The 13,544-nt window shown below is 38.5% G+C and overlaps 1 protein-coding gene across 6 annotated transcripts in view; it reads left to right on the plus strand.

Moving 5' to 3' along the window:
* Positions 1–13,544, plus strand: part of Tbc1d1 (TBC1 domain family member 1) — a 214,895-nt gene that overhangs the window by 102,793 nt on the left and 98,558 nt on the right. For all 6 annotated transcript variants that reach the window (XM_076863854.2, XM_076863855.2, XM_076863857.2 and 3 more), the window contains 4 exons: positions 4,733–5,164; positions 7,942–8,031; positions 10,386–10,490; positions 11,012–11,144. In XM_076863854.2, the coding sequence (XP_076719969.1) occupies positions 4,733–5,164; positions 7,942–8,031; positions 10,386–10,490; positions 11,012–11,144 (760 nt within the window). The remainder of the gene's footprint in view (positions 1–4,732; positions 5,165–7,941; positions 8,032–10,385; positions 10,491–11,011; positions 11,145–13,544) is intronic.

The following is a 13,544-nucleotide window of genomic DNA, read 5'->3' on the forward strand; positions in this document are numbered from 1 at the left end:
AAAGAAAGTTGACCCAAATGCTTAAATAAGGACTTTATTTACTGAAGTGAATATTTCTAATTCTCTTGGAGCATTGTTTTCCTTTTCCTCCTAAAATAACACTCACTTAAAGCCTGATCCAGAAACTTCATCCTTTACATTTTGTTAGTATGCAAATTCTATAGAATCGTGCTTTGGTTGTGAACAAAGTCAAAATTTACTTTCAAATTTGAGCTTTAGTATAAATTTAGATATACTGAGAGAGTTGAAATAAGAAGTGTTTGGTAATTTGGGGGGTGGCTGTGGTTACTGGGGATTGAACTCTCTGACACTCTATCACTGAGCCACATCACCAGCCCTATTTTGTATTTTATTTAGAGACAGGGTCTCAGTTGCTTAGTGCCTTGCTTTTGCTGAGGCTGGCTTTGAACTCTTGATCTTCCTTCCTCAGCCTCCCCAGCCACTGGGATTACAGGCATGTGCCACCAATCCTGGTGAGTTTGGTAATTTTTTTTTTTTTTTTTTTTTTTGTGTGTGTGTGTGTTTATGGTGCTTGGGGATCCAACCAGGGCCTGTCAAGCAATGTTAAGCAACTACTCAGTCATGGACCTATACTCCCACCCCCATATTTTTTTGGTGGGGGGGTAGCACTTAGCTTAACCACTGAGCCACATCCCCCAGCCCTTTTAAAATATTTTATTTAGAGACATAGTCTCTCTGAGTTGCTTAAGGCCTCACTTGCTGAGGCTGGCTTTGCACTCATGATCTTCCTGCCTCAGCCTTCCAAGCCAGGTGTGCCACCACACCTGGCCCCAGTTTTTATATATCTAAATGCTCTGTTTCTTCATTAATTGTTGTTGATTGATGTTAATTATCTAGCATTTTTATTGTGATCCCAGTGTATGAGGAATTAAAACCAAATCCAAATCCTTATTTATTCCAGTAAAATGCTTTTCACATTTCAACTTTTGCTGTAATTAGTTTTGATTTAGTAATCTGCTTATCTGCAAACAGAAATGACGTAGAGATCCCTGTTCTGACTAAACTAAACAAGATTTTCATTGAAAGTACCTAGATCTTATCAGTGGGAATAAATAAACTCCACTGGCCTCAGTGTATTTAACCTCAGAGGGTGTATTTATTTGCAATAAATATTGTAACTTCAAATTTATGTTTTTCTTGACTAAAGTTTCATCCTAAGACATTCTCCAGTTATGTTTATTTTGGGGGTTAGTATTGACAGCCCAATCCCCTTCATTTTACATGTCTGTCTGAGCTGCCAACTCCAGCCCACCCCTTTCATCCCTGAGCCCATTGTTAGCTTACTACTCTTCCTGTCTTAGAGATGGGGTGGCCCCTTCTCTTGGCATATCTGACCTCATCCTTGCCTTGATTCCGTCCTCCTTCTCTGCCTGCCATTCCTCAGTTTCCCCACCCTTGAAATGTTGGATATCCCAGGGCCCATCTTTGCTCCCTTCTTTTATGTTTCTCATTTTTGTTCCCAAATCTTCAGTCACCTCATGTACATGGGCTGAGTTTTTGTCTTGGACCTAGGCTTAGATGCCTTTGCTCTCTCTTAGTCTTTAGTGTGTACTAAAAAAGCGGAACTCATCTCCCCAAACCTGCACTACCTTCTCTGCCTGTCTAAACTCATGGCACAGCAATCCTTGTAGACACCTAAGCCAGAGCTCTAGGAAACACGTGCAGTCTTCAGTACCCTACCCAGGAGTCTTCAGTCTCCCCTATCCAGGTCATCCCAAGCCTGTGGATTCTGTCTGCCAGAATCTTTTTAAGTCAGCCTCTTCTCAGTCTTGAGTGCTCAGTTCTTGGTTCAGGCTCCCAGCGTAGCCCATCTCCATTACCATCAGTGGTTCTGTGTAAATCTCCTGTGGTCCCCCACTCCCTGCCAGCAGGGATTCACTTGCATTCATCTTCCACATTGTATTCCTAGTGCTGACATCTAGAGGTACCCCAGAAGAATGGAAATGAAATGAAGGGCTCAATTTCCCTATGCAAAAAGTCAGTGCAGATGAGTCTAGGACACAGCCGTGAAGAACAGGGAACCAGGATTTCACACAAGTGGACAGGACACTGTGTCTGCATTTTTCAAAAAGCAGTACTCCAACTCTGTTCTGATAAAGGAAACTGAACTTGTAAAGTTTTAAAAACTTATGGGTAGAGCCTATTTTTTTTAGTTAGGATATACTAATAACTTAGAAGTAGTGTGTAAACAGCATTATATTTTTAACATTTACAATTTATTGTTGAAAATATATTTGGCAGTGTGCTATTTGCTTTCAAATATTCCAAAATTATAGTTTACTTTTGATCAAGATCTCAGGGATTTTTATTTTTTTGAAAATCCAATTATCTTCTTTACAACCATTTTACACTTGGCTTCTTGGTGCTTCTGGATGGGAGGATGCTTTTTAACCTGTTCATCAGTAACTCTTGAGCTCATTTATGCCTGAATAATAGAACTCATCAGAGCAAGGAGAGATTGACTGTATCTGACTATATCTTTTTTAGATTTCACTTAAAGTATCAGATTTTAGGTTGTAAAAACTACTATTGCCTCAACTCTGACCAGTGTGTGATGTGCTCTTCAGCTGCTTCTGACTCTGAAGCCAGAGGACGGTTGTGTTCTCTTGCATCTGTTCCACTTACTGCTGAGTTGCCATAAGTTCATGTGACTTCACACACTTTCTCTCTACTTTGATATATAATGAAAGAACACCACTGCTTTCTTCAGTTGCTGCGGATGACATGGTATGTGGAAGCACTCAGTGTGTTAACAAGCCCCAAAGGACTGAGTAAGCTTTGAATTTTTTGCTCATGGAGTAGGGTTAATAATTGAGAAGATTCATGACTCCTGACCAAGTAATATTACACATTGCTAAGACAAGTGGCTTGTATAGATTGGTTGTTTTGGTTTGAAAAAAATAATATTTTACCACACAGAAATAATAGTTTTCTTGGAAAAATCTTAGGATGCTTAAATCTTATAAGCCTTTTTTTCCCCTCAAGAAAGAAACTGGCTGTTTTTGCCAACATTCTATAGTTGAATTGTTGGCAAAGGTAGGAATGAAAGCCAAACTCTTTCTTTTCTCGGTCCTGTTTTCTTTTTCTATTGATAACAATTTTGGGGCCACCACATGATGTGTAATTATTTGGCAGTGTAGTAGGTAGGGAGCCACAGCACAGGTACACACTCAATGACATCTGCCCAACTTTTAGATTAAAACTTTTTATTAAAAAAAAATTTTAAGTTGTTGATAGGCCTTTATTTTATTTATTTATATACAGTGCTGAGAATCGAACCCAGGGCCTCACATATACCAGGCAAGTGCACTTCCGCTGAGCCCCAGCCCCAGTTTAGATTAAAACTTTTTAAAATATAAAAAAATCTGTAAAACACTTTGATTCTTGTATGATAAAATACCTTAAGAGTATATAAACTAGTCTTTATGGCAGAAATATTATCTTTCTTCCTTTTTTATTTTATTTTGAGATGGGGCTTGCTAAGTTGCCCAGAATAGCAAAGAATTTGTGATCTTCTGCCTCAGCTTCAAAGTAGTTGGGATTACAGGTGTACACCACCACACCTGGTTCAGAAGGGTAATCTTCAAGGCATGCTTGATATTTAATGACAAAGAGAACACTTTTTGAGGTGTTGAATCTTTATGTCATGGACACCGAAAAAACGAGCACACTTTTAAAATCTACTAAAACCCCCTCCCTTTATTATGCATATTGGTCTTTGACCTGAACTGGAAAGGGGATTTTTTCCCCCCCTCTAATGTTGATAAATAGACATTGGGTCTTTGGTCAATTAGACCTTCAGTTGAATTTTCCTTATATTGAAAAATGGGAAAAAAATCACTTGAGGTGTGGAAGATTGAATTCATCCCTCCTTGTCATGGGCCTGGAATATTAAACTGGTTTGTTGTGGCTGTTTATCATCTAAGCAACTGCACAGGTGTGTATTCACTGCAGTGTGGACTCATCTGTATATCTGATCTATTTTGTTGAATCTTGTCAGAGGTTAACAATTAGAGGATATAGTGGTAGAGACGTCAGGGCCAGTGAGACCCTTTGGTACCTTCTTTTGATGGTGATTTTTACATTAGAAGTCAAGAGCTTTGTAGTCCCTTGTGGAGCAGCCCAGCAATGTTGCTGTGAGGAGATCAGCCATGGTTGCTCACTCCTTTAGTAAAACCTCCTGGCTTTGTTGTCACTCTTCATCTACTAAGAACTACAGGGTTGAATAATAGCTTGTCACTGAAGAAAATAATGATGCTGTGATCTTCATGAATAGCTTATAAGATGACTTCCCATTTATGCCATCATCTACAGAGGAAGGCCACCATGGTGTACACCATGAGATCTAGAGTAATTGAGGAATGTTTTGGTGAGCCATGTTGGAGACAGACATGGAGATGACAGCTTCTCCAGAGAACACCTTTGGCTTTGGACTGGAACCTACCTAGATGTGAACCCAAGGCCTGCTGCATGGAGCTGGGCTGGTGGCTTAATTTGTAGGGCCCTCTGGCAAAGCCCCTGACACTTAAAAGACATACTTAGTGAATACTGCTGCCTCTTCTCTGGGAATTGTGTTTTCCTCCCTCTGCACCGTGCTTTTGCAGTGGCTGGTCTGGTGGCCCTTGTGCAGAGAGCTCAGTGTGTTGGTTCCCTGGGCGTTCACGTGGTGTCCTCCGCTGAGGTCCTGATTGACGCTTTCTTTGATCTGCAGGTGCCCGAGATCATCAGCTCCATCCGCCAGGCTGGGAAGATCGCCCGCCAGGAGGAGCTGCGCTGCCCTTCTGAGTTTGACGACACGTTTGCCAAGAAGTTCGAGGTGCTCTTCTGCGGCCGCGTGACAGTGGCTCACAAGAAGGCCCCCCCAGCGCTGATTGACGAGTGCATCGAGAAGTTCAACCACGTCAGCGGCAACCAGCGGGCAGACTGGGACCGGGCACCAGAGCCCCGCAGGCCCATGCGCAAGTCCTTCTCCCAGCCCGGCCTGCGCTCTCTGGCCTTCAGGAAGGAGTTTCAGGATGCCAGCCTCCGAAGCGGCAGTTTCTTCAGTTCTTTTGAGGAAAATGACATTGAGAACCACCTGATTAGTGGACACAATATTGTGCAGCCAACAGATATTGAGGAAAATCGAACTATGCTCTTCACGGTAAAATATTGTCAAATGTTGTGCTCTTCTGTGGTGCGACACCTGTTCAACAGAAAATCTGCTTTATTGAGTGAAGATTCTTAGTAAATTGCTTTTGGATTTATGTGAGAATCCATATATTTTCATACTGAATAATTTTTTATTGAGGATAAAATCCTTATGTTAGCCACAAGCCTTTAAGACCATCAGAGGGAAGCATGAAGAGAATCCATCTCATGCTTGTATAATTTTTATCTTACTTCCACTTCCCTTGGTTTTAAATCTACCTTTTCAATGGAGAGAATACTTCAGATATGGAAAAGAGGCCAAAAGAGGGATTTTTCAAAATTTATTTCAAGTAATATATTTTAGCAAAATCCTTTAGGTGGAAATTATTCTCTTTACTATTGTCTTAATTTATAAAACTTTCATCCTTTGTTAATTTGGATAATTTGGTTTGTGTATAACCTTATATTTGAAGTTTATACCCAAACTGAAATATTAGTCTAGCTAGTTGCATGGTTTTTTCTTAGATGAAAATTGCTGACAGTGAATCAAATGCTAGAAAAGGATGGATAGGGGAGCTATCCCTCTTGTGGTTGGCTGCTCTGGGTTCTTTTGGAGGCTTGCCCTCCTGGGGGAGCCCCTGGGTCAGAGCTGATGCAGTGAGTGAGTCCCTACTGATGTAAGGAGCTAGTTTTCCTTGATTCCCTTTCTGTCTGTTCTTGCTTAATGCTGACTTTCCATAGTGAGCAAAATTGCCTTGAATGTAACACATTATTATGTAATCTAATGTATTCTGTGCATTATTAACCCAAGGCAGTGAAATGCTTGGAGTAATGAAGCTGGCCAGTTGGGTTAATGCTGTGTAAATGTGTGCAGTTGTAAAATCCAGGTGGTGTGACAGGGTAAACAGGACTGATTTCTTCCTCTTTCTTTGTTGACCTTGTATACTGAGTGCTGTGTGTGCAGTCAGACTTGCACTTTAATCTATGTTTAACCTATCCCTTCCCCCCCCCCAAAAAAAAAAACTTGTCATTGAGATAATTGCTCAGTGCATTTATCTACATGTTCTTATTGTGTGACAGCTATGTACACGGATTCTTTTTTTGTTTTTGTACCAACGATCAAATCCACGAAGGTTTAACTACTGAGCCACGTCCCCAGGCCTTTTTTATATTTTGTTTAGAGACAGGGTCTCACTAACTTGCCTAGGGCCTCCATAAGTTGCTGAGGTTGGCTTTGAACTCTCAGTCCTCCTGCCTTTGAGCCTCCCGAGCCACTGGGATTACAGGCATGTGCCACTGCACCCAGGTGTACAAGCTATATATGGACAGTAGTGAATGCGACAGGCATGGTCTCTGCATGTGTGGAATTTGGATTCCAGCAAGCAAGATGGGCAGCTGATTGCATTGTTAGTTTATCTAAGTACAATTGCCATGCATGCTGCAGAAGAGAAGAGAAGGTGCTGCTGTGAGAATGCTCAGGGAATCCGGAATGGCTTCTTTGAGGCAGTGATTTTTTTTTTTTTTTTTTTTTAATGGTACCAGAGATTGAACCCAAGGGTGCCCCACCACTGAACTTTTTATTTTTTAATTTTTATTTTGAAACAAGGTCTTGCTAAGTTGATGGAACTAGTCTAGAATTGTAACCCTGCTCCCTCAACTTCCCAAGTAGTTGGGGTTACAGGCATTCTTTATTAAAGAATTTCTTTAATATCTGTCATACAACAGAAGTGCTAAAGGTATAACAAGTAACAAGTGTTTTCTGAGTATTTGATTTGTGATATTATATTTCTTTCTCTTTTAGAATATTAAGGCAAATTATAAATATAATCTTGAAATAAAAAGATTTGCTCTTAGCAACAACAGTGCACCTGGCCAGGAGGTGATTTTTTTTCACAGAGCTAAGGTTTTTATGTGGCCAACTGGCAGGGTCTTGTGGGCTCATAGAGCAGCGGGTGAGAAGGCCTGAATGGCTGGGGTTTCTTAGGCCTCTTTATTTAGAGTGTAATTACTCTTGATTCTATCCTGATTGCTAGCAAGCTTGTATTATCTGCTTTATATTCCACATTAAGGCACAAAGAGTTTAGAGAAGAAGGGACGCAATAACAGTGACAGCATCAGGATGTAACCACTGACTTGTTGGTCCTGAGGAGGAATTAAATCTGTAGAAACAACACACACAGGAACCAAGAAGCTTAGCAGTATGGAGGCCTGGAGCAGCTGTTTAGAGCCAGGCAGGGCACACACTCAGTTTCCAGAGGGGTGGGTTGCAGCACAGCAAGACTCTAATAGGTGTTTTAGGACATCCCCAGTCAACGTGGAGGTGTTAATTTATGCTAATGCTCCAACTTTTAAAAAAGAATCAGGTCTGTAGTATATGAATGCCTAACAAGTTATGTGTGTGTAATCTACAAATGGTTAAAAAAAAAAATTATTTCAAAGCGTTTTGGAAACTTCTGTTTTCTTTCAGTATTCATTATGTAGAAACCTCTTATGCAGGTTTGTGTGTTCTGAGCTTATTGCAACTTTTGGATATTTAGTCTTTTCCTGTCAGAGAAGATTGCTGCCCTTTGTAGATGAATGTGCTTCAGTTGTCGTGTGCCACTTGAAATCTGTGGAATAAATTTAGAAGCTTTGAAATTATTTCCCGTAACTGTACAGTTAGAACTTTATGAGAACATGCCCTTTTGCCTCTTTATTTTCATAGGTTATGACCTGCAACAGTTTGTGTGATAAATTTGAATTCAACTTTCATGAGAAGCTGGTCTCTTTTTTTTTTTTGTCTTTTTTAAGATTGGCCAGTCTGAAGTTTACCTCATCAGTCCTGACACCAAAAAAATAGCACTGGAGAAAAATTTTAAGGAGATATCCTTTTGCTCTCAGGTAAATGGAGACTGATTATTAGTTTGATTGAAAATGAATTAATTAAAGAATTCCTTTAACATTTGTCATACAAAAGAAGTGCTAAAGGTATAAGAAGTGTTTTCTGAGTATTTGATTTGCAATATTGTGTTTCTTTCTCTTTTAGAATATTAAGGCAAATTATAAATATTTTCTTGAAATAAAAAGATTTGCTCTTAGCAAAAATATACTGGAGAAAATAGATCTACTGTAAATTTTTTTCAGTTCGTGGTATTCCCCAGTCATAATTACTAGGGTTGTGGGTCTGTGTGTATGTCTTATGTATGTTTATTCAAGCATATAGTACATATGTATTTATCTTACAAAAGTTCAGAACTTTGTAGTATCAATATATCATCATTATTTCTTCTTCTTTAAAATAGAGTAGATAGGGCTTATCTTTGAGGATGTTTCACCCAGAATGTAGTTATCTATGAAATCTTCCATATTAATAATTTCCTAGGTATGTTTTATAGAGATTCATTTTAGAGGAATCTGTCAAGTATGATGAGCTGTGTCAGTTTTGTCCTTGTAAATACAAGATCACTTAAGTTAAATTTTTTTTTTTTTTTTTTTTTTAAGAGAGAGAGGGAGAGAGAAAGAGAGAGAATTTTTAATATTTATTTTTTAGTTTTCGGCAGACACAACATCTTTGTTTGTATGTGGTGCTGAGGATCGAACCCGGGCTGTACGCATGCCAGGCAAGCGCGCTACCTCTTGAGCCACATCCCCAGCCCTTAAGTTAGTGTTTGGATTTTCTTTTAAACTTTGATTTTTAGATTTCTATAATAAGATATGATAAAAGTCTCAGTATTTCTTGATTTATAATGTGATCTGCTTGATTGTTCAAAAGTCATTTTTTCCAAAATATGAAAATAGTGATCTGTTTTTTTTCCCACATTTTTTATTGATGCATTATAGTTGTACATAATGGTGGAGTTTGTTGTTCCAATAATGTTCTTCCTTAGTAGGTGAAATATGGAACTGTTTTCAAAGATGTTTTCCTAAATTGTATTTCCTTAAGTTCCCAGTATGTGTTTGATATGCTACTGGGGAACATTGATTGAGATGCCAGGCTCTATCAGGGATTACTTACTTACTAGAAAATAGTTGGCCTGAAAGTGAGATTATCCACAGAATTTTCATCTTGATTTGCTTCTATTTTGGTTAAAATATTAAATGTTTTCTTTTATGATGTGATAACTTAATTATTTCCTGAAGAAATGCAGCCTGGGTTTCTGTAATCACCTGAACTCTATAGGCTGTCAGCACTTGGCTCTGTGGGCTGGGGATTTCAGAAGACCTTGATATGTTAATATTTATGGGGGATGTCTCATCTGTATTAAAGTTGCTTCTGTTGGCTGTTGCTTTCAAAACATGTTTATATATTGATGTTTATTTGAAAGAGCTCTTAGGAAACTGTGGTATTACTTGGCCTTAGTATCTTCTGCTTAAAGCTTCTCTATATATGTGTAATTTTTTACTCAGTCGTCAAACCAGTTTACTTCAGTATTTACTTGGTTTTTGTTTGTTTGTTTGTTTTTGGTTTATTTTTATGGTACTGGAGATAAACCTAAAGCCTTGTACGTGCTAGGTAACATTGTACCACTGATCTACATCCTCATCCCCTGTACTTGTTTGTTATTTTAGAAGTACAACTATGTTTTAAATTTTTTTAACCCTTATATGTACATATGTTTGCACGTGTATGCACACACAGTTGCATTTCTTCATTAATCTTAATTTGCCTTTGATTTTTCAATTTTTTGTGCTTTAAGAAAATTTTTAATTTTTTTGTCATATTAAAACGAGTACCAAAACTTAGTTCTCTCATGGGAGGCAATCAGAATAATAATTTAGTGGAGCAAAGTTAATTTTCTTATCCGAGAGGTGATTTTAAATATTCTTTTTTAGAATTTTTTAGTATTTATTTTTCAGTTTTTGGTGGACACAACATTTTTATTTTATTTTATGTGGTGCCGAGGATCGAACCCAGTGCCCCATGCATGCCAGGCGAGCACATTACCGCTTGAGTTGCATCCCCAGCCCCTTTTAAAAAAAAAAAATATTTTTAAAGTTGTTGACGGACCTTTTTTTAAAAAATTATCTATTTACATGAGGTGCTGAGAATCAAACCCAGTGCCTCGCATATGCAAGGCAAGCATTCTACCACGGAGCCACAACTCCAGCCCTAATTTTAAATATTTTTTTATTTTAAAATATCCGAGAAAATAGTAATTTTATAGTATTCCTGTGTAAGCTTCATTGGTGTTTGGGGCAGTAGCGCCTCTGCTGATACGACTCAACTTGCGCTTATCTTCCCTTGCCTTCCGCAGGGCATCAGACACGTGGACCACTTTGGGTTTATCTGCCGGGAGTCTTCGGGAGGTGGTGGCTTCCATTTCGTCTGTTATGTGTTCCAGTGCACAAATGAAGCTCTGGTGAGAGGATGAGTGCTTCTTATCCAGAAGCTTATTGACAAGGAATTTCAACCTCACTGATTTTTCTGTCCTTAGCAAAACAGTGTAGCCTCACTGACATGTCATTATTTGGTTTTAATTATTTACTCATTATTTTCCCTTAACTAATAACTAGATAGACTTATTTGGGTATGCATTTTAAATTTAAATTATTTTTGAAGAACATGCTCACTTTTACCTTCTGGTCTAATCTAGCATTTTAAAATGGCATTGGACTTTCAATCAGAGGAATTTGCTTTCCACTCAGAATTTAATTTGTATTTTTACTTTTTACCTTAGCTGCTTTAAGAGCTCTGAGCCTTTTAATTAGTATTTCTCAGATAATAATCTTAGCGTTGTTACCACTATCATCCATCAACCTGTGGAGCAAGTCCAGAATAATCTCAGACTACCAACTCTGTTCCATAGCTTTCTTGACATCTATTCCCAGCCAATTTTAAATGGACTTTTTGCTGGCTTTAATTTCTCTTTTCTTCCATTAGGTTGATGAAATCATGATGACCCTGAAACAGGCTTTCACGGTGGCTGCAGTGCAGCAGACGGCAAAAGCACCAGCCCAGCTGTGTGAGGGCTGCCCCTTGCAGGCCCTGCACAAGCTCTGTGAGAGGATAGAGGGTAAGTAGGGACACTTGCAAGCTGTAATGTAGTGATGTTAAAGGCCCAGGAAAACTATAGATAGCAGGATTCTGCCTAACAGAGGGTCCTGTTAGTCATAGGGATTGTAGGTACACTTACTGTGCAGTGGATATCTCCTATGTGTCAGGGATTTTGTGGGGTGCTGGGAATACATAGATAACTATTTCCCCCTTTTACCATCTCCCTATCCAAGGTACTCTGAGGACAGTTGGGAAGTTAGAGAAACAAAGGCTACCAAACCAGTTGCCTAATGTTTATCAGTGTTGTGTTTATGGTCAGTCATGTTAGCCACTGCGAGAGACCTAGTAAGATGAGATGTAAAGAATTTTCACTAGGCTTCAGCATTAGAAGGTCATCAGTACCTCTTCCTGCACTGTTTTAATGAAGAGCAGAGCAGAAGGCAAGTTGCAGTCAAGGAGTGAATGGGAAAGCGTCACAGGTGCAATGACTGTATGACCTTGGCTTCTAGAAACTTAGTGCAGGGAGAATCTGTAATGAAATGTTAGGGTTTGCTGCTGATATTTACTGAAGATGTGCCAGGCACAGTGCTAAGTACTTTCTTTATTATCCTTTTAATCTTTTCTGTGTTTGTGGGAAGGAAAGGCCTCATTCATTTTGCATATTTAAATAAACTACTGTCTAATGAGCTCAGGATCCCGCCCCAGGTGGCTGTTACTTGCAGCTCTTGTTTTGGCAGAGACAAAGACAAAAAATGCTCAGGGAAGACCCTGGGTATCATCTGAATTCTTCTTCTTCTTCTTCTTCTTCTTCTTCTTCTTCTTCTTCTTCTTCTTCTTCTTCTTCTTCTTCTTCTTTTAAGATTAAAAAAAAATATGGACACAATATCTTTATTTATTTTATGTATTTTTATGTGGTGTTGAGGATGGAACCCAGTGCCTCACCTGCAAGGCAAGCGCTCTGCCGCTGAGCTATATATAACCCCAGCCCTTCATCTGATTGCTTTTTTAGAATTGGAGAGAAGTTTGAGCATGGTCAGGGTGGACTGGAGGGGTCCCTCCTGAAGGAGGGTGGGAAATATACTTCAGGCAGGAAAGGAGATTCCAGTTGTCTCTCTTCCTGAGAGGGGACAAGGAGGAGCTGAGGTATGAGTGGTTTGGTGCCCACAGAGGAAATACAGAGGTGAAGGGGTTTATGCCTCAGTTTTTCTGATTTTGTATCTTTTTCCATTTATGGGAGAATCTCTAAAACATTTTTGTGTGGTTTTCAAGTGTTGCATGATTTAAATTATGCACATTAAAAAAGCAAACAAAGATTTCATTTCTTGTGTATCTAGAATACTTACTATACACTATAAGTGAAAAGAAAAACCACATTGATATTCAGATCTGAGTTCCTTTTTTATTGAAAAAATACACATAAAAAATTTGCCATTTTAATTTTTTTTAAAAGCGTGCAGTTGAGTAGCATTAAATCCATTTACATTATTGGTTAACCATCACCACTGTCAATCTTTTTTATCTCCCCCAAATGCAACCCCTTAAATACTAACTCCTTTGTTCTACTCCCAACCTCTGGCATCTACCATTCTATTTTTTGTTTCTGGGAATTGGGTTACTCCAGGTAAATTTATATAAATGGTATTATATAGTATTTGTCTTCTTATTTCTGGTTTATTTCACTTAGCATAATGTCTTCTCAATTTTTTCATGTTGTAGCTGTGTCAGAATTTCATTTCTTTTTTAAGGCTGAATAATATTCTATCACACATATATACAACATTTTAATTATTCATTTATTTATTTGTGGACATTGGTTTGTTTCCATCTTTTGGCTATTGGTGTACAAATATCTGTCCAAGTTTCTGCTTTCAGTTGTTTTGAAGTTGACATTGCTGGATCATATGGCAATTCTATGCTTAATTTTTGTAGGAAGATCCATAATATTCTCCAACAGTTACACCATTTTACATTCCCACTGTCACTGCAGTTGACAGTTTGCAATTTTTTTACATTCCCACCAAAACTCATTATTTTGTTTTTCTTTTTTAATAACTATTTAATGAATTAAATGAAATTAATCAAATTTGCTATATATAGAATTTAACATTACAACCTCCAACTCTGCCATGTTAATCCCTTGTTCCAGTGAAGAAATTAAATTCTAACAAACTATTTTTTCTTCATTGTTCCTTTAATGAGTTCCAAACCATCTTTTCTTCCTTGATTTTTCTCTCATTTTTTAGCTCCAACCAGTAGGGGAGTGGTCTCAGTAAAGTGTGAGGCCATCAGAATCGAGGTATTCTTTCAGTTCTGGGGAGATCTTTTAATGTGACAGGTTCAGCTTCTTCAACAACAACTTCCATGGGCCTGAGACACAAAAACAGGACCTCACTTATAAAGAAGAGACACCACCAAGAGA

This window comes from Callospermophilus lateralis, chromosome 8, assembly GCF_048772815.1.
Source record: "Callospermophilus lateralis isolate mCalLat2 chromosome 8, mCalLat2.hap1, whole genome shotgun sequence".
Classification (NCBI taxonomy): Eukaryota; Metazoa; Chordata; class Mammalia; order Rodentia; family Sciuridae; genus Callospermophilus; species Callospermophilus lateralis.